General features: G+C 35.3%; 1 protein-coding gene across 1 annotated transcript; it reads right to left on the bottom strand.

Annotated features, from left to right (window-relative positions):
- LOC104460204 (nipped-B-like protein) lies at window positions 1–27,803 on the bottom strand (the record flags this gene model as incomplete). The annotated part of the gene is made up of 25 exons (XM_010072754.1): window positions 1–316; window positions 1,712–1,858; window positions 2,287–2,487; window positions 3,763–3,870; window positions 4,439–4,629; window positions 5,177–5,350; window positions 8,576–8,666; window positions 8,938–9,092; window positions 9,203–9,296; window positions 9,622–9,762; window positions 11,345–11,481; window positions 12,058–12,166; window positions 13,350–13,403; window positions 14,594–14,692; window positions 16,076–16,210; window positions 17,327–17,473; window positions 17,574–17,672; window positions 18,672–18,774; window positions 18,875–19,089; window positions 19,336–19,425; window positions 23,196–23,339; window positions 24,228–24,360; window positions 25,368–25,450; window positions 25,676–25,814; window positions 27,703–27,803. Coding segments are annotated over 25 exons (3,390 nt in total), but the record flags the coding sequence as incomplete, so codon positions are not given.

Below are 27,803 nucleotides of genomic sequence, written 5' to 3' on the forward strand. Positions count from 1 at the left end.
TATTATCTAAATATTCTTACCTGTCAGAGAATCCACAGAGGTTCTTTAAATGCTGTTTCAGCATCAAAAGTAATAATATGCCTTGGGAGACATTTGCAAATTCAATTAAAGGAGCTGAATTTTCTGGTAAACATTTCATCACAGCATTTATATCATTTTCTTCATCTGAATCTGAATCAGAGTCTACTCGTTTCCGTAACCTCCGAGGCTTAGAAGCTTCTTCCTCACTTTCGCTCTCACTACCACTGTTACTGTCACTGTCAGTCTCTTCATCTGATGAAGGTTTTCTTTCCTTTTTTTTGTCTTTCACCATAGACTGCAAGACAGAGAAGTTAACACACATTCCAAAATGAGAGCAAGTAGCATCATGTACATTTCTAAAAAAAAGTATTTCCAAAATCATTACTGGCTTAAATCAGCAAGAATTCCTTGAACAATGTTATTAATTTATAAATTTATATTCAAAATTGTAATTACTTATGGCAAAAAGATGCTGAAAAATGGATCCAAAGCCCACGTTTTCTGCAAGGTGGGTACAGAAGGAATGGAAGCACCAAGTAATCCACTGGCATGTTATTCTTAAAAACACTGCTCAAGTTCATTAGCAGTGACAATAAAATGCAGTAGAAGGCCAAATATAATAAATCAGGAAGAAAATTCTATTATTCGTTCACCTGGATATAATTTCTGTGTGTCACACAGATTTCCCTATGTACTTTGGTACAGACTAGTCCAAGCTGGTTTTAATCCTTGTCTCTTAAAAATCTATTACACTAATTGCATTGCTTAAGAGAGAAACCCTCAAGTGATCATGCACAGTATTAGTAATAATCAGTTCTACTACTTGTAGAGCTATAGAATTTCACACATGCATTATTACTGCACATAGAATAATTTTTCATAACGCAGAAGATGTCCTAAACAGGATCTCATCCTTTCTGTGCTGTTACACCCTGGTCCCCAATGTACTATCTGTTTCTATCAGATTAAAAATTGACTTTGGTAGGGTGAGAATTCAAAGCCATGTACTTCCCAGGCATTAACTCCAACTTGTACTTACTAGTCAGACTGGACATTCTAGAAACAGGTTTGTTTCCTGACAGTTTGCACCTTCTACTGTTAAAGTTGTCCAGGAAATGAAGACACTGAAGTCTTCAAGAAGCGGAGACCTTTTTCTTACAGGGTTGTGTATTGCCATAACAACTATACCATGATTCAGCTTCTGATATGCTACCTTAAACATATTGTGCACTCTTTTCTTGCAATAAACAATGTATTTAAAGTCCCTCGGGTGACACACATGCAACTGCCATCAGCTGGTTGACAACAAAATAAACAGCCAGGTGGATTTTATTATTAAAACTATACAAACAACTACAATAAACTAAGATTTCATGATGATTCTGTGTGCATGTGCTTCCAGATGCATGCAATTAATTATTATTTAGCCACATCAGGGAATGATAGAGATAAGACCTCAAAATTCATCATTCTTTTTTAATCATGTAAGCAGCCATGTAAGAAAAGTTTTTAATTGGTGTCTACCAATGCAGGCCAGAACAGTAAGTGTTGCTCGCTTGTAACTCCTGGTTACAAAGTAATGCTGCTGGTCCATTTCCTAATAATGGTACTGTGTTCACTGAAAAATCGACCAAATTATAGAGACACTTATATATACACAATAAATATGCTAAAATGTAAATGCACATACCTCTTTAAATGACTGTAGCAGGTTGCTACCAGAAACTGATAGTGTAATGTCTATATGATGCATTATAAAGAGAGGCTCCTCCTGTGTTTGATAAGGAAAACAGGCTAGATTGTCTGCTATGTACAAAAGCATATTCACCTCTGTTTTCTGGAAGTTAAAAAAAAAAAAAAGTATATATAAATGCACATACAAATATCTTAGATTGATACACTTATCCTGTGTTCCTAACAGTCAAGAGCAAAAACCTGATCACAAATTTTATTCTACACATCTTGACAAACCCACTCTAAAAAACATGTATATATGCAAAATTTAGTTATACCCGAAGATAAATTACTTCTGATGAGTCCAAACTGGGTATAGAGAGGAACAGAATGATGCAAAAGTGACAAATACATTCTATTACATAGGTAGTATTATATACATAAAGACCTTATATTACAAAGCAAAACAAAGTATATGAGGGAAATAAAGTTATCAATAATTATATTATAAAAATACATTCAGAAAGGAGAATTTAAGCTTGTAATGCTGTATTTTGATTTCTTTTTAAGTGAAGGAAATGTGATGCTTACTGCAGTATCATCAAAGAGGTTGAGTAAAGAAATTAGAAACGCTCGTCTATGTTGACGGTTCCCTCGGATCATGGAGTATAGGTGTGAACACAATGCACTGGATGATTCATCGTGTCTAAAACCTCTCACAGGATCTTTTGGGCAGGTATTAATTGCCTGTTGTACCTGGTAAGACATCTTCATACCAGCCACTGCTTTCATCTGAAATGGAAATGTATTTATTTTTATTTAAACCATTGCTTTCAAAGCAGTAAACCTTACTTCTTTGAAGTGGATGGTCATCTGAAGTTTTAACTTTAAAATATGCAGAGGTGATGCTACCTTTTGAGTTGGGAAATGGATTAAAACAGAACTTGTGACATCAAAATGTCTTGTGAACTGCTTTAACTCTAAATTCTGTTAGAAACATACAGCTCATCTGTTTACCCGCTACAGCCAGGCATCCCAATTTAAACAATTTTCAAGAATACTGAAGTGTTTTCATACATTACAAAATGTGTATGTTTGATGTCACTTGTAGTAAAACCAACAACTGAGGCCATATTAGTGCAACAGCACTAACAAACAGAAAATGAGGGGGTTTTTACATATATCCTGTAATTTCTATCTGATTTTACTTACTTCAAGCCTCCTGCTCTAGTTTCAGAACAAACAATCTCTAGTTAGGCTGCATATCCAACTCTCCTCATACCACCTCTGCTGCTGTTCAGCATAGTTGTCCTTTTCATCTATACATTGTCTTTAATGTGGCTACGTAGGAAATTTAATCTGCTAGCCTTCACCTACTGGATTAGGTATTTGTCTGGATGCCATCAACAGTGCAATGCTCCAGTTGCAGTGGAATACAATCAGATATTGGAAGTCCCACAATATAGTATGCACACTAAACCTAGATTTGGGCCTTTTGAAATAAGGAGAGGGTACTGCAGCTCAGTTTCAGATTTTAAGCAGAATTATTGACACTATGCCACAATTTCACACGTCCCTACTTATCCCTCATGTTTTCCTTTTGCAAAGGCTCAGATCTAAACATCTTCCTATGTGCCTTCTGCTTATTTTACAATTTTTAAGCTCTTCATACCTTAACATTCCAATACATATACAATAGGGACTTCTACTTTTACAGAGTTCTCTTCCCTAGGCCACCAATAGAGGAAAATAATTGCTAAACATTATGAAACAGCTGTTCGTAACTCATCAAATAAAGGCTCTGAAGTACTATTCAGTGAGGAAAATATTACTGTGAATTATAAATTAAAGGAAATTTTGTATTGGAAAAGACATTTCAAATTATTATATCCTTTCTATTTCTAAGAACAGAAATCTCCAAACAGGGGAAGAAATCAAAATCTTCTTTACAATTATAGTTGTTATTTGTTACTCGATATTCTTTTTCTTCAGCTGAGGCATACTGAGGTGATAAACCGCTAGAGAACATAACAGTATTTTGTAAAATGTTAAATTAAAATTACTTACATGAATGAACCCAGCATATTTTTTGTCTATTTCCACCAACTGCTGGTCAGCTTTATTTCGCATAGAGGGCTCTGGATCTGTGCCCATAGCAATTAAGTATGGCACACACTTGAAAAACAAACAAAATTATTATTCAGAGTAATTGCACCTCCTCTTTCTCAGTCTTTGTTCTTCTACTATACTGTTGTTCTTGTTATATTCTGACTACTGCAAAACTAGAATAGGAAGCTGTGTGCAACTTACCACCCGACTACTTTTTGCAAGCAAATAGTACAAAATACACGAGAGACCAGCATTATAAATGACAGAACCTGTGTGGGGTTTCAGGTAGTATCTCCCTTTCTCTCAAACTATGAAGTCAATTTACACTACAAAAAGTGCCACTAAAAAGCATACACCTGAAATTTGTAACAGAAATTTGCTCCAATGTACATTTTACGTGTTCTTTAGACATGGGTTTTTACATCTTGATCCAAAAATAGAAAATACAGCACTGGAATCTCAGTGGCTAAACAACACAAAACATTTCAAAATATGCTTTCTGTAAAGGCCCCTTGCTAAAATAAGAAATTACTGTAACACAGCAGGAAGAAAAAAACTGGAAATTTATGTAGCAAGTGTGAAATCCTCTGAAAACATGAGTAACAAAAGCCTCCATCAGAAAAGCCCACCATACCTGAACAGGATGGATGAGACCCTGGTTTAGCGTCAGTGCAATGACATTTAGAGCAAAGTGGCGTACACTGGACTGAGTATGAAAGAAAGCCTCAAGGACCTGTTTGAGATATAGCTGCATGATGGAACTACTCATCCCTGAGGAAATATCACCCATTTCTTTCAGGTCTTCCTGTTTTGCTACTTTTTTCCCTGTAAAATGGAAAAAAGCAATAGTACACTCACCACAGTATAATCATTTACTTTGCCATTACTTGATGCATGCTGATCTTTAAGCTTTACAATACATATACATTTCAGCTGTCTCAGAATGGGTTTATGATCTCATGAAATGTAGAACAGTCCGATGGTAAACATACATCAATAAGAGACATGACTTTAAGTCTTGTTCCTTAATAAAGGTTTTTCATTACAAAAATTTATGTTGTATTTATTATTTTCTGTCCGCAAGTTAACCTTAGAGGAGATTTTGATAAAAAGTATTACTACCATCATTAGAGCAATTATGCATTCTGAATTGCTCCCAAGATTTATACATCTTCAAAGTAAACAATATACCTATTATATGTGTATATACCTATGCACATAATGAATTTTTTAGCATTATTCTAAGATACTTCAGGTACAATATTATTGATCAGATAACAATCTTATGTTACTCAGTTCACATATATAGTAATTGTATGCAAGAAAGTTAGATTTTACATGCCTCATTAGCACAGAAGAACTTGACACTTACAGTCTCTGTCTGCCTGCTGCATACGTGTATCCTCCTCCTGCAAGTACGTCTGGAGGTTTTTTAACACCTGGATTTTTAAGTTTACTGAACAGTTCTTATCTGAAAGGATGCTGTTGTACAGAGTCTTCACCTCCTGTTCGAACATTAAACTTGGGTGTTGTATAAATGCAAATCCTAAGGGTATAAAAAAAAAGAGGAAACATTCCCCATTATTATTATCTAGAAATTGCATTTTTGCTTCTTAAAAATGGAGGTATGAAATCTATCTCCTTCCAAAAGCATAGCTTTTTCTTGTCCAGACAGTATTCCTTCCATCCATGGCTTATAAGGAGTTCTGTTAGCCATGACAGGTTCTATTAGCCATGACTGTTTAATGGATAAAGAGGTGTTGACCCAGGGCAGCTGCACTAAGAAGAGTTATACAGGTCTGGAAGCATGTCTAGTATAGTGGCCTACATCTGAATGACTAGGAGCTTTTGCAAGAACAAGGGAGGAACTTTATTTAAAATTACACATTGTTTTTCTAGTAAATCGGGAGAAAAACATTCTGCTGAAATTGTGAAGTTATTCATATGGAAGCAAATGTGGAAAAATTGATAAATATCACAAGTGAAAAAAAAACCAGCGAACACAGTAAAATTTATACCTCTTGCTGTCATCATTCATATACCTATTAAGGTCTTATCTTGAAAACTATCTGAAGCGTTCCTAAGATTACATCTGCTTGAAGATACACTCTACAGAACTGGTTTTAGCTGCAGCCTTACCCTTGTTCAAGGAACTGGTTGTTCTTAAGACTATATTTCATTAAAACTTTTCTAAATTAGTGATAGTATATACAATTTTACATCATGTAAGTAGATTTAGACATGCTGCTGAAAAATTCTTACAGAGTATGATTAAAAAAAAACCTAATCGGAACATAACATCCCAATTTAAATTACGTTTGACTACTTGATTTATTTTTTTTTAAGGCTGTTCAAGAAAAGCAGACATTAAATGTATTTTTCATGACCACAGCAAACAAAGATTCTGAATTAACGTAGAGAAAATATATTAATATAAACAAATGGGGGAAAAAATGAAAGCAAATAAAATGATAAAAAACAATGCATAAAACCAGCTGTGACAAAGGGAAGACCGAGTCAAGTTTTTAAGACTGGCTTCGTGCACACAGAAAAGACAGTGCAAGTAAAGGCTAAGTCCAGGGCAAGACTTCCATGTGTTTAGGATCTCATTTCAGTCTCAAAACAAGAAGCAGAGAGAAGTATGTGAGGCAGAAGATAAAGAGGAGAAAAAGCAATCATCATCGTCTTTCGAGTATGTGGTATAACTGCGCACTCTATACGGGTGTTATTTACATTTATAACTTGACCACCTCTGAACAAGTCCAACCCATTTCTTTAGGTTAATTTGAAAAGTAGAAAAGCACATGCATGTATGTTTAATAACCTACAACACATTTTTACCTTAATTCACTTAAAGGAACCTAAACCACCGATATTCTCAGGGTAAATCTTATTTTTCCATCCCTTGTAAGCGGGGAAGAAATCTTACTTGGTGTAAGAATTTATCATAGGAGATGAAAAAAGGCACCTGCTGTGTTCTTCTAAGGACTGACTTCACATCTCAGGGCTGCCCTCACACCACTCTCTTCATACCTTTGTTTTCACTCTGTTAAAAGTCTTAAAAGTAAGTGCTGAACTTGTCTGAGTAAGACTTAACCTGTCAGACACTTGGAAGTTTAGCTAAACTTACTAACAAAATTTTATACGCTCAACCTGCCTTACAAGTACAAATCTAGAAGAGAAGCATAACCATAACCATTAAGCTTATGATTAAGCTTAATCCCTCAACAGCTGTGACACATGCCAAAGCAAAGGCTAAAACTGTTGAGTGTCCTTACTAAAACAACACACTAATAATTGCTGATAGGAAAGCACACACTCTTCACGAGATGCCTTCACTGTATATAAATGTTGAATTAGCTTGCTCGTCCTTTCCACCTTATTGCTGCACACAGACGTTGAATGGTTTTGACAGCTTTGCTCAATTACCAGCTTGTAGGAACTTTGCACTGTCTACCACATCTCCATACATCCAAGAGCTACCCTCAAAATGGAACCAGCACTTAGAGGAGGTTGATACATCACTGAAACCATTGTCCAAGGTTTTGTTAAAACAAAGACTGATATGCTTTCAGGTGGAGAAAAAAAAAATCTGAAGAATGCCTGCTGAGAGCCACCCCTGTTTTCCCCTTTTCCCCTGAACTGATCACAGTTCAGACTGTAATTTAGAAACATTTCTGGTGAATGCAACAGTCCCTATCCCATATGCAATATTGTGTAAAAGATAATTAAATTGGACTGGACTACAGTAAGTGTTGCGCACCTTTACATAGTATCTAGGAAAACTCCAACAAGTCCAGAAAACCATAGCATTGCTCCTGCAACAGAAGCAACTCTAAAATAATTAATTCCTCTCAGCTGTCTGAAATGGTTTCTCACAGAATACCGAATTAAGATTAAGTCTCAGTCCTTAACCTTGGAGCCCTCCCAAGCTTGAACTGAAGCAGTATATCTAAAACACCACCTGAAAAGCAGTATGAAGAGGCAAATTCTTGTCCACAGTTAAACTACAGAATGGAAGGTCACATGCCTGGGAGACAACTTTCTTTAGACTAAGCCATAGCCATGAACTGAACTCTCCAAAAACCAAGGTCTATCTGCCCAAACAAGATTCCCTTACATGTACAGTTTTTGTCCTTAAACAGTGGATGAACACGATACAAACCACTCAATGACAGTTCATGTACTACTGCAAGCCAGTGAAATACCATAGTAATGCCTTCAGATAAAGAATCTTTTTTGAAGTGAAATACAGATAAAATCCTGAAACAAACTGTAAGATCTAGACTGTGACATCATCTGAATGCCTCGTGAAATCTCCCAGAGCACTCCCTAGTTGGTATAAACTGCCAGAGTTCCTTAACTCCTGCAGAATATCTGCTCCCACACTTACAATGTTCAGAGTTTTTCCAGCACTTTTTCTAGTTGTTCTTTAACCATAGTTTGTGGACTGAAAAACAAGATCTGGAGTTACAACATGCTTGGATGTGGAGGAAAAAACCATCTCCACTACTTTGGAAATCTGCTGCACTTTAAGACTTGGTCACGCATCAAAAAGCATTCACTGTCAAAAGCATCCACTCTGCTACAGAAGTATGCAAGTAGCAATCTTTTTACCAACTTTTGTATAGCCAGTTCTCAAATAAAACATGCAGTAAATTTTGATTTTAAACAAACTCCCTTGCCACTATACACATACATGAATTCCTATGGATATGCATATGGATATTTTTACTATACCAGAATAATAAAAACTATTAATATTTCTTACCAAGGCCAATAATGGCTTTTGTCTGTACTTCTTCATCTGAATGCTTTGTAAAATACATCAGCAGTTCAAGTACTTTATCCTTAATGTTAACCTGAGCAAATTAAAACAAAAATAATAGCTATTTGAGGATGAAACAGATGTTTTTAATCTCTTTACAAAAAGCATAAGTGTCAAAAAGAAAAGAAGAAACACAATCTTACTGCATGGCCTTTGCAAAACCACATACTTAAAAACCAGAAAGCTATATTGTAATCATTATTAAAAAATACATAGCTTTGAGGGACTAGGAATAATCTGCTTTTTAATTAAAATGGTGTATTCAATGTATACAAGACATGGCGCATAAAGACAAGTTATTTTACCTTACTGTTGCCCTTAAAATCTTCCTGATCAAAATCAAAATGCCGACACAGTGCTCCAACAGTGAAAAGTGATCGAAGGAGTGCTGGTTTATTGGCAGTAAGTATTGTACTGTTGGGGTCTTCTTGGTGTTGACTTTTTAATTTTGAAAGTGCACCTACAGTAAGACAAAAGTTTTGACCACAGGGATACATCATGATTAAACACTAAGACAAGGCTTAAAGCCAAAACTGAAAAGTGATAATTGCATTTTGTGATTTTTCTTACCATAGTATCTATTAAAACAGGCCCACACAAATTTATAGTTCTGGGTAACCTTGTTCACAACAGCCCCAAGACAGCTCACACAATGCTGAACAACCTAGGAGCAAGAAAGAGCAAATGAATTATATATTCAGAAGTTAAAATTGAGGTACTCATGAAGTTCTGTAGGAAAAAGCTATGCTGAACTAAAACTAACAATCTAATGGACGTGATGTCAATCTCCTAGACTGCTCTGAAAACCTGCCCAAACTCATTAAATTATAGGAACAACACACACAAATTCTAGTAAACCAACACACAAATTCTAGTAAACCAAGTACACTGATTTGTCATGGCTCAAAAGACAGATTTCCTGCAAATCAAAACCATGTATTTCACAATGTGAAATGGAATCAACTGAATAGTAGCAATTAAAAGCTTACCGTCATCCCATATTTGATGATGAGTTTCATGAGGTCTTCCTCAATAGTGGCAAGAAAGGTCTCACTTGGGTGCTCCATTAGTGGCACTACAAGCTCTAAGATTTTTGCAACATTGCAGATCACCATGAAATCATTCTGGGTCTGAAACAGTAGTATTTACAGCATTTAACATTTCTGGCCATGTTACCTATAAGCTAAGTATTATTAATATATGCTGGTAGTAAAAAATGCCAACTCATACAAGATACTTGGCTCAGATCTAAATGAATATTTGTATAGTTTACATCTGCTATCAAATTACACATTATTATAAAAGGTAGTTCTGTTTTCTACAGAACTTCTGGGAAAAAAAGTCTGTGCAAGCAGAATTTCACCTCTCATCAAGGCTATGACAGACCTGAAAACTTTTGGTACTGATAATTTTTAGGAGTCATACAATAAATCTAGGAACTCTTCCTGATATATGCACACTAGAGAACACACAACACCTGGAAACAGGTATTAGCAACAAAATGAAGTTGTGCTATGACTTTACATGCCTTAAACTAAGTAAGAATGTGCACAAATGTAGAAATTACAATTAAAGTAACTACTGATTTGCATTATGTATGTATTGTAAGTGATGAATCTATGAAAAACATTTACCTGTTAAAGATACATCCTGCTAAAAATTGACTTTTTTGACAAATCAAGCTCACTAATCAGGATAGTATATTTCCCAAATACTAGTATCAAGCTTTTTAACATATTTAAGCTGACAGTGGTAATTCTGCAATTCATCTCAACATGTATAAGTACAAAACCAATGTAATCCACTAAATGGGTTGAAGCAAGTAAAGAATCAGATAACCCTTTCCCATACTGTTGATAAGAAGCAGCAATAAAAGCCTGTTGTAAATGTGCCTACAGAACATTCCAAGGCTGAACCTGGAAAATGTTAGGCTATACCTACAAGTGAAGCTGATAACAATTACTCTCAATCCTGCCCTGGGCAGCTGACTTAATATATTGGATTGCTGCCACCCACAGTCCTCCCTGAGCCACGGCTGCATGACCCTGCCCTGCTCCTTCTGTCAGTCAGATCAGGCTTCATCACAATCTTCACTAAGCCAACTGTGCTAATCAAAATGGCAGAAAGCACTGCTATGTTTTAGAGCAGGGAGGCCATTTTACCAGAGTACAGGGTTCAGCATTATAGCTTTCTGACATTTTTGTGGGCTAAACTGTCTTACAGGGAAATACAAAAAAACAAGAGCTAGGAAAGTGAGAAGTGAAGTCTGGAAGAGGATAGAGCAGGACATTTTCCATCTGATGTATTTGTTGCATATTAGATCACTCTACCTTACAGAACAATACCTTTAGTCTTAAGATTCATATGTTAAATATTAACTACTTTTAAGACTGTGACTATAAAACAGAACAATTTTAAGATATCATTACACAACAGGTGAAAACCTGGGTCTTAGTCCTCAGGGGAAAGAGGCAGCACAGGTTTCAGTTTCATTTGGCTGTAAACTGTGGATGTAGAGTGAGGAACAGCATCTTATAAGTTACAGAGATAATGAAAAGGACCTACTATCTTCAGAAGCCATGATGCCCATGAAATAAAACCACAATTTTAATTTTCCTTTTTCTACCTTCAATTTAATCAAGTATACAAGACAGGCATTCATTTCTATGCTTAATTATCTGGGGAAGAAAAAGACTGATTTTCTGTACTTACACTACATTTAGTGGTCAGATATGGCTGCATGGTCATGGCATGTTTGACCATTAGCTGGGGCCTGATTTTGCTGAATAAGAACAAAGTGGTTATGCAAGCAACCAAGCGACCAGAATTCACACCTTTGTTGTCAGAATCTGCAAAAAATAGAAAATACCAAAAGAATATTAAGTCCAAGTAATGCCTGAGCAATGAAAAATATACAGCTTAAACATCATATGAATATCTTTCTCATTACATACCTTTCAATATCAAATACAGCTTATTCTTAATAGATTAGAGATGAGAACATAATGTGTCAACATATGTATGTGATCACAAAATACGTTAAATAAGAAGCAAAGACGCTTCAAAATAATCACTGGTTTTAAACTATTTACTGTACACAGAACACTGGCCCAGCCAATAATTCCTATTACAACTGTAGAACATACTAACACTAATAAAACTTGCAACATTTGCTTTGGTTTTAGTTACCTAAAGGTTGGAAGAAGTTATTTGAACAGTAGTTCTGTTATTGTGGTTAGCTAATGCAAATTAAAGAAGCTTTATTATACACTGCTTAAAAGTTCACAATGAATATTCATTACTATCAGTTTTGTAACAGGAATTCTTTGTAACAGTAACTTGTCACAATAGTAATTGAACAACCACTGTTACAGCATCATATCAAATTCAAAGGAGTTTAGCTAGTGCGTTGTAAATAATACTACCTGATAAAGATTCCTCATATTTAAGAATGTGCTCAACCAAATTGTCAACAAGCTGAGTACAGGCTTTCTTCACAGGTTTATATGAGGCATCCTCTTCTGACTTCAACAGCTGTAGCAGATGAAACAGAAAATTATTTAGTATTAAGGGTGCATTCATTTACATTGCATACATGCTGGTTTTATAACAATTACTACAGATACGTAAGGATGTTACACTACAAAAGTATTTATTTAACTTCTCCATAAAAGTTACATGGTAAATAAAAAATTAAGGGAAGTAAAAAATCAAACCAAAATGCAAGAGAAGTAAAGAAAAATTAACAGCAATAAAAAAACCCAGAAGATAGAAGTTCTACTGATTTTTGCACTGGATGAAAGCTAACTGTGTGCTTAATGAAATAATGCAGGAAACAGTATTGTAGTCACACTTGCCAGCAGTGACTAATAGGAGTTAAAATGCTTTCTAAAATGCTTAAGAAAAAAAAAATGTTGTTTCTGACACTAAGCAAAAAAAAATCAAACAAAGATTAGTTTTATGAATATTTTAATTCGTTAGCCTTCTTCCATATGACTCTGGGTACTGAAATTGTGTTCATGAAGATCCTTTAATATCCAAGAACGACTGAAACCATACTATAGCCTTTCCTTCACTGCAGGCATTAAGAGGTTCTGGTTTCCTTCGCTACCTATTTTTATGGCAGTCCGGGCTAAAGTAAAATCAAAAAGTCTTTCTTGCTTGAAAATTAACCAGCGCATAGAGGATGCAGAGGAGAATCATAACACAGGCTAAGAGATAAACAAAGCAAGCTCAATTCTTAGAAAAACCAGAGTAAAATATGATCCAGAAGTAACCTATACTCTGAAGATTCATTGCTTCTATGAACTGCGTAAAAAATGTGGTGTGAAAATACACTTATCTACCATTTAAGAAATGTCTACATTGCACTAGATGCCTCATTTCAGAACAGAATTAAGTATCATAGCTGTGGATTTCATGTTATGTCACTCATTATTGAAGGGACTACAAAATCAAAAACAAACAAAACCCCTCCCAAAACCAAGAAGTGAAGTTTAAAATAGATCATACAGAAAGACAGAAACTAATGTAAGAGACAAAGAAAATTGCACCAATGAAGATTAAAAAAAAAAAGTCAGATGTTTAAAAGGCACGAATTGAATTTGTCTACCGTAAAGTTTTGCTCTTGTAGTCCCCCTTCAATCTGTTTTAGTACCAAAAGAAATGTTGAAATTCTAACATTGATTGCACCACACATTCAAAATTAATTACTTACATTTTGAAGAAGCTGTTCAAACCAATCATACCCTGTATCTCTACAAGCTGCAACCTAGAAGTACGTTTGAGAATAAACTGGTTAATAAAAAAGGTATCTAAAGAAAAAATTATTTCAATACAGATGTAATCTTAAAAGACCAGTAAACATACATAGATATATTTTCATAGGGATTCAGTACAATAATTTTATTTCTTTGGAGATAAGAAATTGTCTTCTGCATTTGAAAAATAGTTCTCACCATTTAAGTGACTCCAGAACTTGTATTCCATACAACACAGGGCCTACACATTTTACTGGAGATGGCTGGCTCTAACATAAACCAAATTTGAGTTTTGCAGAACATTTTGCACAGATTAAAGCACAAATACAGTCCTGACATATTAAAAATGAACATGTGTGTACACATATGTATATACACATTTTTATACAAACAAACCAAGCCTTCACAGGCATCATACGTCAGGAACATCTCACAGGTGCTCCACAGTAGCATGGGTAGGAGAACTGAGAGTTAAGCTGAAGTCAAATTGACTGACTTCTCAGTCTGGAAAAATGCACACTAGACTACCATTTTGTAAATATACTGAAAAGCAGGACAAAGTTTAAACCCGTATTTGTAAGTAGTGGAGTGAGTGCTTTTATTTGACATTTACATCTTGGTATAATTGATATTAAAACACCCTCTCAACACAGTGGTTTTACACAATGTATTTTCACTACGAGTCACAGCATTTTATTTGAAACAGATTTTGTTATTTTGGAGACATACTATTCAATTTGCTGTTCCTAAAAGAGTAGATACAATTATGGAGATAGTAGTTTACCTTGAGAACATGACCTTGTATTTGTTAAAATGGATTACTAACCTTTCAAAACGAATGTTACCCATTGTTCCAGGAAAATTTTCTTTAAGAGACAACTTCTTAGTTAGGCTTAACTATATGCTGCTACTAGCATTTCTTGGAAAATGTTAAATATAATAGAAATTTGTTGCGTTTTAGCTGAACAAGTATTTTACATAGTGTGGTCCCAATTACCATTACCAGTAGACTAGTGATCATTTGAAATTTCTTAAAGCCTGTTCTATCAGATGAATAATTTTGGCATATATTCAATGCCAGAAGATATAAAAAGAAAACCATCTGACAATTAAATTACTGTATTCTAAAAAACTACAGACAATATTTCAAAGATACTAAAATAATCAGATTTTGCACACAACTCAAATTTGTTTAACGTACCACATCAGTGATGTTTAGTATTTTCCTTGTCATTGCTTCTTTGTCATGGTGTGGAGTTGGAGTAAACCAGAGCTTCTGGAATGTCTCATTTACTAATTTCTGAAGGAAAAGAAGCATTAGCAAACTTAAACAAACTTACCTTGGCGTGCAGGTATTATTTCTAATATATTCATACAATATATTTGCCAATGATATGTGTCATTCCATAAGAAATTACTTAAGTGAGACTGTTGTAGGAAATGTTATCTGAGACAGACCCAGATCTACTAGTACAGGAGTTATACCAACCTCTAAGCAAGCTTCAGCAAAATGATCACTGGGAACTGATTCTACAGAAAATGGAGTTACCACCTTCCTGCATTAATTTGCATTCCTCAGGAAGACACAGTACCCTGAGCAGCTGACAACTGAACACGAGATTGTGATTTCTACAGCAGAACTAGCGGCAATGGTAGGTTACTCTGGAGTTTGCAAAACAGCCGTGACAAGCTGGGCAAGAGAAAGAAGCAAGTCTCTCTACCCAAACACAGAAAGTGTTCTTGGATAGAGGAAAAAATTGAATAGAATGAAAAGTGAACACAATTATTCCCAAATTACTTATAAGGCATATGGTTCTAAGAAGCTCTCTTCATTCATTAAAACTTCAAAAATACATTGAAGACAATGCCTCCTTTTTTTTCGGATGTTGTTAGAAAGGCAAGGGCCTTCCCAGTAGCATCATGAATCCACCTGTTCATCTACTTCTTGATTAACAGTCTTCTTAGAAAGCCAACTGGCATTAACGTATCTCAAGTGGTAAAAATATATGCTGCAGCTTTAAAGTTGCAGATTTCAAATCCCACTGGAACTGTGATATAAAATTATTACAGGTGTGTTCTTAATTACCCAACAATTTTAAAATTATTTTACCAAATCAAACAAAACCATCCTTGGCAGGTTTACGATTTAACACATAAGGTTAGTTTTGTGCCCTTCTGCATATACATTGCACAAAGAGTAGAGTATGATCACATAAGTAACATTTTAGCGAGTAACTGATTCAGCGAACATTCAGAATTAATGCAAAATTAGCACAGATGATACTTTATAATTTTTATATGCAGAACTTACAAATCTGGCATATACTAATGTAAAGTACTTAATTTTGACTTAAAGTTTATTTTGCTTGCAGAAAGAATTTGCCAATTTTACTTGTTAGAAAAGAGAAGTTCTAGAGACAACACTTGCAAGAAAAAACCTCTAGAAAATAAATTTTCAAAATCTTTTTTCAGCAAAAACTTCAATAAAATAGAAGACAGAAAAGAAAGTAAAACAAGTCAGCATTTCAGAAAGCTAAGATATTTGCTCTCAAAAATTAAAGTAAATAAAAGCAATAAATGTTACGAAGGAGCAACACAATACTTTTTGTGGTTTTTTTCCGTCAAAACATAGAAACACTAAAATAACAATAATTAAAATCCTGAAGGATATGTTGCATTCTACCTTAATGCCTTCTTCATCATTGACTCTCCGAATCATTTTCACACACATTTCTGTTATTTTGGGAAATGTCGGTTGTTCAATGCAGATGTCCCTAAGTATCTTTATGACTCTTTTTCTGACACTGATACCAGTATCCTGTGAAGATACAAAGCAATACACTCTTGAAAACAAACCAGAAATATGAATTAGTTAATGGGTTATATGAATTAATATTTGAAGATCAACCAATCGGACATGCAAAATTTATTTAGGAAAGGCAGCTAAAATATTCTGGAGTGCATTTATATGAAAGGTCAGCATAACTTATACCACTTTATTTGCAACAATTCTAAAGCTTCTGGCTGAGTCGCCAGAATGCTGAAACACTTCCTCCATACCCTCCTGTCTAAGAGCTCGTGATGTTGCAAATGTATAATTCAACTTCTTAATTCAAGAGTTTACAAGCTAGTTGTGATGGTGCTTTAGTTCCTTTGTTGGAACACACAAGATTCTTTGTAGATCTGGACTGTAAGACTTCAAGCCTTTGTATAAAGCTAATGGATAAGATAAATGCAGCAAATCTCCTCCACTTTCCTAGGCTTCATCTAAGGAGATGGATAAGGAGCTTCACTTCATATTACCTTATTCAAAACCTGCTTAATCTGAATGTCAGGGTGAACTATAGGAAATGAGTCATATTTGACTGAAAACCTGACATGGATGCTAAGAGCTAATGTTATCTTACAGTCAAATTAATACTGTGTTTTATTTGAATGCCCAGACAAAAAAAACTTTTTGGTACAAAAACTCTAATAAGAAGCCTTTTAAAACATTAAAAGTAGCATAGAAAAGCAAAGTCGTTTCATCTATTTTTTGTTTCGGATTACAAATGGCAGCTTTGTACTACTGTATTGCAGATCTTTCTTCGTCACCCACACTACTGAACTGTCCTCAATGGCCTATATCTCAGACTTCAGAGATGTAGCAAAATTCCACATTTCACCTAATCTGTGCCTTACTAATGGAATCAAAAGGAATATAATCCAGGTTCTGATGTGGTACAACTTTCTATAGGTGTTTACCTTTTGACATAACAAAGCCTTGCTGGAAAAAAGTGATACATTTTACAAGGTTGGTCTTAAAAGCATGATGCTCCCCATTAAACAATAAGATATAATTTATTCTTGGGATCATCATTCCATATTATTAAACAGATAAACTCAGATTTTTCAATGCCACTTATTTTATCATAAATATCACAAGTCACTGTACCAATATTCTTTCAATCAGCATGTCATAATACTGCTCAGCAAGCTGAGGACGACAGAGCACAAATCGGCCAAGCAGCTCCACAGCTGCTTCTCGTACACTAGTGGAGTTATCCATTAACCGTCCATGAACACCTCGTTGCATATCCAGCTAAAAAGAACAAATGAAACACAGATTCAAAATAAGAAATGAAGATTTATTTTAAGCGTGACAGAAGAATGTATGTGCATGACGGATATTTCTTTTTTACCCTGGCTAGAATACTGGGGTCTACAGCAACAACCTCAGACAAACACTTCATGGCTTTTGTTCGAACAGCAATTGCATTTTCACCAAGTACACGCAGAATCTAATAAGAGAACAAAAACAAAGATTCAATTGCTTTGGGAAGGTAGCAAACAATGTTTAACAGGCAAAATGCAGCAGAATAACATGCAAACAGTTTAACTTAAAAAAGAAATAATATCTGTCTACTAAAAATTGAATATATGTTCTCAGAAAGTAAAGGTGCATGCAAGTGATGTTTCATGGCACTGATAACTGAGCATGGATATTTACTAGGATTTGCTACATCTCCAAGACTGGTGCAAACAGCATTTACACAGGGTCCACCTGTTCACTTTAAGTTCCTTCACTTTAAACTCTACTTTTGTCATTCAGTTGTGGGTTTAACCATGATTCTTTTAACAGAAGAGTTGGATTTGGGCACTACAATTTTAAGAAAGGCTCTGTATGCAGAGCGGTATAAGTAATGCAACCTGAACTAGTACTGGAGTTCAAACATGTCACCATACCAACACGTTAATGCCCTTCTCCCAGCAAAAGCAAAGAAACAACACTCTCAGCACGGATCCAAAACATAGCCTCCCACTAGCTACTATGAAGAAAGTTAACTCTGTCCCAGCTGAAACCAAGACATCAAACAACAGCTTCCAAAGTGACAGTAACATGCCCAGCAAGCAACTGACAAAGCTGGCTTGTATTTTCAAATCAAATTAAGCTCAATTTAATGAGTTAACATTATCAAATGAGCATGCATCTTACAGAAACTATGGAAACAGTTTCAACATTTTGTAATTATATTCTGTGTACTTCTATTTATAATGATTTTGCCATATACATACACGGAGAAATAAAATAATGAATATATAGTATGACATAAATGCATGCAAGAAAAAAAAACATATTCACTTATGTCATCAATACAGAACACGAAAGCACATGGTGTTATCATGGCTTGTTAAATACCTGTGCTCAGCAATGAACAGATATTGCACAGTACAGCAAAAGTGTTTGGAATCAGAAATCAACTGTGTTTCACTGTACTAACACTTCTGGCACAGCTTACCTGTGTCAAATAAATATCAAAGCTCTGGGCAAACGGCCTCATAGAGGCCAAATAGCGAACAATCAAACATGCATCTTCATAGTCCACAGTATCAGAATAAAACCTGCAACAAATCACACGTGTTAATTAGGACATGCTTATAAAACATGATTTAAAACATCAAATGCATAGCTAATAAAGAAATAAGTGGTACTGAAACATACTTTAATGTACTGAACTGAGACGGAGCAGTTTTAATGATGCTGCGAAGAAACTTTTTGCGACTTTCTGCTCTATGCATGATTTGTCCTGTGGTCTCAACATCTTTTGCATGATGAGTTCCTTCAGATGAATCCTCATCCTTCTGAGATTTAATTGCTTTCTCTGTCTCCATAGTTGTATCACGGAACCACTGAGCTATATAAAACTTCCGAGAAAACTGGAGGAATATAGCAGGATGCATAGAAAACAGAAACAACCGATACAGAAAGGGAAAATTAACAGATTTAGAATGAGATTGAGTGAATCTAACGCATCAACAGTATTTTGGAAAACACAATCAACCGTATATGTTATGATGACAATTTAATTGAAGCACTAATATTGATAAGCAAAACAATTTTATTCAGTAGGTGTTACTGAAATTATTTTTATATATACTTGACATCAGAAAGCTGAAATTTACCACTAATGATGCATCGGTTTCTGTGTTCTCATCCAGATAATCTAGCAAAGCCTTTTGCAGCTGTTGAATTTCATCTTCTCCTCCTGAAGCCTGTCAGAAGCAGAATAACAGTTATAAAACAGAATATTGCACAGTGGTAATTACCATCTGAAAATAAGTATGTCCACATATAAAATACACTGAAGTCAGTTGTTTTGATAATTGCAGAACATTAACAATTTTTTAACCAATTACTTATAAAATGCACAGCGACTGAAACAAATTCAGACTGTGGCTCTAAAGTCTAAAAAAACTTAAGAGAAGAATAAGACTGGTTTTAAAACAGACTGACTGATTTGAATAATTTTCATTTATGATCTTGTCTGAAGACCCTCTGTCATAGAGGAAAAAAGAAGGGAAGCAGATGGACACAAAGTTTAACCTATAAAAGTCACTGTTAGTTATCTCACCAATATTAAATACTGAAACTGTGACTTCTCAGGTGAACAAGAGACAAAAAGCAAAAAAATGAAATAAAAACAAAAAGAAACAGAAAACAGTAAAAAGATCATCAAATAAATAAAAATAACTTATTCCTCTGTTATACTTGGTATAACTGCTTTCAGGGACAAAGCATGCACACAGAGAAAGTGCAACAAGTGTGTTCCATCTAGGAAAGAACTTAGAAATATTGTTCCCAAACACCACTGAGCTCCGGCACCAAAGAATCATGCTCTCTGATATTCAGCTAAGTTTTTATCAGTCAAAAAGTTTAAGAACAAACATTTTCTAAAAATGTCACCTACTGCATAAAGCCTATCTACAGATATTCTCCTGTATTCTCCTATGTATTCTACTGTGAAGCACTTTTAAGATGCACAAAAAGCATCACATATGAAATATTAATCTGAACACTAGTGCTGGAGACTATGTATCAGATTTGTAGTATCTAAACTGTATGAATGTTAAAAACAGAATGTATTTTTTCCAGAAGGGGACACGAACAAGCTCAAGAAGTGGGCCCATGGGAACCTCATGAGGCTCAACAAGGCCAAATGTAAGGTCCTGCACCCACTATCAATACAGGCTGAGGAGAAGAAGGGATTGAGAGCAGCCCTGAGGAGAAGGACTTGGGATACTGGTGGATGAAAAGCTGGGCATGAGCAAGCAGTGTGTGCTTGCAGCCCAGAAAGCCAAGCATACTCAGGGCTGCATCAAAAGAAGCATAGCCGGCATGTCAAGGGAAGTGATCCTCCCCCTCTGTTCTGCTCTGGTGAGACTCTACCTACTGCATCCAGCTCTGGAGTGCTCAGAACAGGAAAGACATGGACTTGTTGGAGTGGGTCTGGAGGAGGGCAACAAAAATGGCCAGAGGGATGGAACACCTCCCCTACGATGATGGGCTGGGAGAGTTGGGGTTGTTCAGCCTGGAGAAGAGAAGGCTCCAGGGAGACCTTACTTTAGCCTTTAAATACTTATAAGGGGCTTATAAAAAGATGGGGACAGACTTTTTTGTAGGATCTCTAGTGACAGGACAAGGGGTAATGGTGTTAAACTAAAAGAGGGCAGATTCAGACTAGAAATGAGGCAGAAATTCTTTACAATGAGGGTGGCGAAACACTTGAATAGGTTGCCTGTAGAGGTGATTGATGCCCCATTCCTGGAAACACTCAAGGTCAGGCTGGATCAGGCACTGAGCAAACTGATCTAGTTGAATATGTCCCTGCTCACTGAAATGGGGTTGGACTAGATGACCTTTAAAGGTCCCTTCGAACCCAAACTGTTCTGTGAATCTACATTTATCCTGATCTCTTAAATAGTTCTAGACCGTGCAAATCAAACAACAACCTTGTGTATGATCATGAGACAATGTACTTCTCTCCATATACCCATTATAGAGAAAAAATTGGTATCCACGAACTTGCGCATGAGTTGAAAACTAACTTCCTCCACATCTACCAGACAGCATAAAACCGAACCCATAAACCATCCTTACATCGGAATACACAGGTATACACAGGTCCCTGCAGTTGCTGATGTTACAGCCGACAAAGATTTTATTTTGCAAATGAATGAGTTCAAGAACTCAAAACATGTCTACAATCCATGTAATACTGATATAGATTTATTAATATAGATTTGACACTCTAATATTTGTCCAAATTGTGATTCAAATTGTGGCCTTCAAACAGCGTTAAATTCTGCAGATAACTGGCTGAATAAAAAGGTGGCTTGATGAACTTTAACTGCCTAACTATTTTCAAACAAGTAAAAAACCCAGAACAAAAAAAAGAAAAACTGTAAAGCCCACAGCAAATCATATTCAATATCGATAATAAAAGTAAAAGAATACTTTCTGGCTTAAAATCCTTCAGCTACAAAACTTTTTTCTTCTTCAGCAATAAAACTCCTTACTTAACCAGATTAACTTCTGTATTAGCAGCACAGATTGAGAATCTTGTCACAAATACAGCACACAATATAGCTTGCAAACATCAGAAAGTTGAAAAAGGTACAGCTACAAGTACAGAATCATAGAATCATTAAGGTTGGAAAAGACCTCAAGGATCATCAAGTCCAACCGTCAACCCACACCACCTAACTCACTAAACCATGTCCCTAAGCATCACATCTACACGTTTCTTGAACACCTCCAGGGATGGTGACTCCACCACTTCCCTGGGCAGCCTGTTCCAATGCCTGATCACTCTTTCAGTGAAGACATTTTTTCTAATATCCAGCCTAAACCTCCCCTGGCACAACTTAAGGCCATTTCCTCTTGTCCTGTCACTTGTTACTTTAGACTCAATGAAAGTACTTCCAAGATGAAAGCTTTTAGAAAAGTATTAAAACCTTCACTAAGGGTACATTTCAAGGATGTAATAACATTTCAGGACCTACGGACCAGATGAACATGAGTGTATGAAGAGATAAACTAATGAAAAGCATGCACAAGTGTTTAAATCAACTTGACAATCTATGACAGACTTCTATGAAAAAAAATGTACTGTTTAAAAATGTAAAAACAGAATAGATTTTCTCCTAAATCTAATTTGGTCATGAGTCCAAATCGCGTTAGACAGAGTTACAAGTATTCATCAACCATTGGGGAATAACCTGATAATATCAGAGGACAGGAGGAAATATACAACAGAGTCTAAGTATTCAATTTAGCAGGAAAGAATAATCTATAGAGGTGGAAGTTTTTTTCTGAATTGAAATAATAATTTAAGTTTCTGGTGACGACAGCTGAGTATGTCTATCAATGGATGTTCTTATTTTCTTGCCATTTGAATAGCAAAGTGAAGCTTAGCTGTCACCTACACATCTCCAAGTATTTATTTGTTCTTATGTTACCAATAATTTACAAACATGCCATCTACCCTGACTGATGCTTCTGTATATTACGCACCTTCCACAAAGCACAGATGGTACTGTCTACCATCACTGACACTAATCTTCCCGAGTAATCAAACTCAGTTGAGTTTTAGAACTCAACTGATTAGAGGCCTAACAATTTAACTCTCTAAAGCCTGTATATGAGTGCCAGATGCTCTGTTAACACTTTGCGATAGCAAATGCACGTGTAATTCTAAGGCCTCTTAAGACAGGATCCAGATGTTGCTCCATTATTTCCTCTGTACTGTCACAAGAAAACTGGCTTAGCACTGTAATTAACCACTGCATATGTTCACTACAGAGATGGTGCAGGAAAGACATGTGCTAACAAACGTGATACTCATAAATAGAGTATATTTGAATGAAGAAATCTGAACAATGAAGAGTGATTCTCCACAATGCCAGCTTTCAAACACCTTTAAAATTTTCAAGTATTTGAAGGGATGCATCTCAATCCAGCTGGCACGGCATCTCTCACGCACCTGTTTGAGGATTCTGGCTATAGATCCTTGATCCATTTTGCTAGTGACTGCATCTTTTCTCAGTCTTGCAGCTACAGTTCCAAGATAGTCAAGTGAAGCAACTCTTAATGCCATTTCTGTAGATTTGTTACTGAACTGGTGAACCTAAGAAAAACAGAATAAACTGTTAAAAACAAGCATGTATTCATGCAACTGATATTCTTCTCACAAGAGATTGCTTGACCTTGTTAAAAATTCCACCTAACTTCCATGCTGCATAAAACTATGTAATTTACTATTACATCACAGATACACTACTTACTTTCCGTTCATGATTCTTTGCTCTCTCTCTCTCTCTACAAATATGCCTGTTAGAGCTTTTTAAAATACATACTTTCACGAAATAAACCGGACAACTCTTACAGGAGATACCCTTTACAGCAGCGTAGATCTTAAGCCCTATAAGGCTACCTCCTCATTATGGACACAGTATAAAGAAAGCTACATTTGACCAGGAACAGGGCCATAAAGTACTTTTTCCAATAAACAGGTCAAATTACTGTGTTAATTACATAGCAGTACTGAACAACAACTCTCAAAAACCAGTTTAACAAAAATATTCACATTCTGTAAAATATCATAAGTAAATGACATTATTGGTAAAAAAACAAACCACTGAATTGTTTTCAGGTTCTGTGCTAAAGCAATAGTCCAGAGAAGATACTTAGCATGAATAATTACAGCCATTAGTCTGACTTTATTCCAAATTAATATCTACACTTATTAGATGCCATGAAAATGTCATGGAATAGCGGAAGTGGACTTCCATGAGAAACTGTATACATATGATCTTTAGCAAGTTCCATATCCATGATCCTCTAACACAAATTTTACCATCTATGTATCACAAAGTAGTGATGTGCATAAGAAAATTTTTAAATGCTGTGTGTCAACAAACAGGAAGCATTTCTGTAGTAGTTTCAGCTGAATAAACAAGTCTCCATCGTAATAAGAAATAAATTAACAGAATTGTTAAAACCAAGAATCCCTTACCAATAGCCTTCCTAATAAACTAAGTAGCAACTCTGCAGCTGGCCATTCTGGTTTATTGACTGTAGAAAGAAGATCTTGAATGAAGTTCTCAAACAGTGGCCTGTAATCTTCTTCCCCTTGTTTACTGCCACACCTTAAAAGAAAATGCATTTTGTAAGTGAATTTAAGAGCCATTGAAGGTTTTCTTCCTATGTAAACAGAAGTAATCCTATGTTTAATCAGAAAAACTTTTATGCAGTTAAAAAAAAAACTAAATATGAGCAGAAGAATGTTTTATTCATTTATGGAGAAATAGTTTAAACAGTTATCACTCCAAGGTGCACTGCAAGTAACGCAGCTAATCCACAATAGTAGAATTTTGTTCCTAAGATTTTCTTATTTATTGTTGGATGGACAAAGCAGGTAAATTCCAAAGCTCAAGCTGGAGTGGTGTATTTAGGAGCTGTTGTGTCTATATTGCTTAAGCTTGGTCTAATTTATCTGACAGTGACATGACGTTTCAGTATTGTGCTCCACAAAGGTTAAAATCAGAACGTAAAAAACCTGAAAGATAACATACCTGATTGTGTTTCACTTATATGTGGCATCCCTAACTTTAATGATACCAGAAGTATGCAGAGAGATTGCTAGATGGCTATTAAATAGCTTTTTGGCTTAAGGGAAGAAATTAACACAATAAAAACCTCAGGATTCTTAAAAATCCTTTGGTTATTCAGGTATACGATTTTTTTTTTTCCCCTGTTGAGCCACTGACATTCTTAAGTTTAGCTAAATTAAAGTAACTTTCATTTTTTTTTATCTTTGTAATTCTGATGACTGAATGAATACAGTTTCACTGCTTAAATGTTTACTCAGCCTTCTCTTTCAGGCTTTAGATTAGTAACAGACCCCTAGTTAAAGGATCCTACATGAACTATCAAACAGATTCTTAAACGTATAAAGAACTCCCTGCAGAATTTCTGTTCCATAAAATTTTCTTCCAGATGGGTAGCTCTCTTCAGGATCTATAAAGTATATTGTTATAAGTAAATGTATGAGTAGGTATTTTGCATTGCTAAGTGGTTAGGTTTGTCTTAACGTATGACAGACTTTATTTGGAGTTGGTTTCATCAATACGCTAAAGAATGCAACAATACTTACTTCTTAAGGAAAATAGAAAGGAAGTTTTGTGCTGTTCTCATGGCTGTTTCATATGAGTTCGTAATAAGCACATCTTGATCCACCTAAAAATAATACAATATATTTGTCTATTATTTTAGCATGCGCAGAAATACGATTTCCAGATCAGCATTTGTCATGCTTCAAATAATTACAGCAGACATAAAATTACAATGGTTGACTACTAGAGCACCATAACAAAATATTATGTTTACAAGCACACGCAGTCATTCCTGCACAAAAAAAAAAAAAAAAAAGAAAATAAATTATGGCTTTTAAAAAAATCTTACTTTTTTATTTGATTCCTCCTCTGAATTAGAATCTTTGTCTGCTGATGGTAAGTGCACTACACACTGAATAAGCTGCAGAACTAGTGCTGTTACCATCTGAATATACATAGGCTCTCCATCAGTGTCACTGCTGTTTAACCTGTTAATAAGAAAAGACAGCATTAACACAAACCAAACAAAAATTACAAAACAGACCAAAAATTTTTGGTCCTAAATAATATCTTTCTAAAATTATTACCACAGCTAGAAATCTGTATCTGCATTTATCTAGTAATTTGCTTCTCTCTTATGCAGTGGAAGATTCAGTCTAACAGAACCAGTAAGTATTATTCTCAGGCAGAAGGGATGAACCACAGACCACAGATGGTCTATCAGAGTACCTATGAAGTTCAGCAGCAAAAAAGTCTACAGGAATGTTTAATGAATCAAACACCCACACGCTAAGGCATTTACTAATAGGCTTACTATGTATAATGCCATATCCATTTCCAACACAAGACAAAAAAATACAGCAAACTCTTGCCCTGATAATTTATTACTTTAATATTATTTTAATGTATGTGAAATGCACAGGACATAACACAGTGTTTAACACACATTTAACAGTGTTGTGTTAAACAACACAAAATAGTGACCGTAACCTGGACTGACTTCTACAAGAAATAAACACCTATGGTAATCTGAGGTAGTATAACAGACTATGAACTTCACCATGCAAGTGTCTTTAAGTGTGTCTTAAGTGTGTCTTTATGTTGGTAAAACCATAATGAATGCACACTACATTTCTCCCATGATATAACCCAAGAAACACTGCTGTGTTTACCATCCATACATAAATCAACACCACCTGTTGCCATGCTTAACAATAGGAAAAGGTGGTAATTCCTGACATCGCGGTCCCCAAATTATCAAAATACTAACTGGGAACAAAACAGATTTTAATTATTATCTTTATGAAGACTTTAGAGAGAAAAACTTTTCGTATCAAATTTTGTGTAAGCTGTACCCTTTGTGACAGTAGCCACAGTTAGAGAATGACCTTTAACACATTAGAGTTAGGACTCTATGGATAAACAGTGCAGTTATTGTGCCCTTGAGATAATGACTTCCTTCTGGTACAGCTCCGAATTAAGAGAGTGTATCTACCATTTTATGGTCTTATTCCTACCACCTTCCTATTTGCTAGATATCTCTGATGTCCATAACCAAAACAATAGGAAATTCTAGGAATAAGCACTTAAATTAACATTAGGGCCGCTGAATTCAACTTCAAAGTTTCAGTGTATTTCTCTTCCTGGATATTTCGTGCTCATCCACCCTGGATTGGACAAAATATTTAATTGACAATTTGTCTGTCTCTGGAGGTAAGATGTATGCTAGCAAGGAACAAAATCAACACCACTAACAAATTTTTAGAATAATTTAAACTGTCCCAACCTCAATTTTAACTGAAATCCCATTCAGCTCAAATCCTTTCTCAGACTGAACCTGAACCTATACTATTATTCTGAAGATGCAGCGAAATCCACCTGAAGTGCTTAAAAGACAGTTCAAGTGAACAGAGTAGCTCCTAAATGAAACCCATTCAAAAGATATTAGATTAATTTATTTCCTGGAAAAAGTGTTCTGAGTGTCCTCAAACGTACTCAACCAGAATTTTCCTATTATTAAGCTTTAGCAATGAAGAAATTAAATTAACTCCATACAAACAGAACCAAAGAATTTTCCAACAAAAAACTAGGAAAGCACACTAACATTACACTCCTTTACATCCTCAGTGAGACAAATAATCAGATATTTCAATTATTTTTGTAAGTAGGCACAAATACGATGGCATCAGAAAGAGTAATTATTACAAAACATTTGCCATGCAATTCTGATCTCATTGCTTTGAAATATCAACCTCTAATAAAGCTTGTGGAGTCACAGACTTTTAAAGTAGAAGTTAATACTGAAGCCTAAAATCCTACACCTACAAAACTGTAAAGGCTACTGTCTACAAGATATTAATCTATGTCAGAAATTACCTGAAGTTTCTCAAACTCCTCTTGCTAGTTGGGAGTCTTGCAAGGGAAGTGAAAATTTCTTCTAGTATTAACTGTCTATGTTTCTCATACCTGGAGAACAC

This window comes from Pterocles gutturalis, unplaced genomic scaffold (genome assembly GCF_000699245.1).
Source record: "Pterocles gutturalis isolate BGI_N339 unplaced genomic scaffold, ASM69924v1 Scaffold30127, whole genome shotgun sequence".
Taxonomy (NCBI): domain Eukaryota; kingdom Metazoa; phylum Chordata; class Aves; order Pterocliformes; family Pteroclidae; genus Pterocles; species Pterocles gutturalis.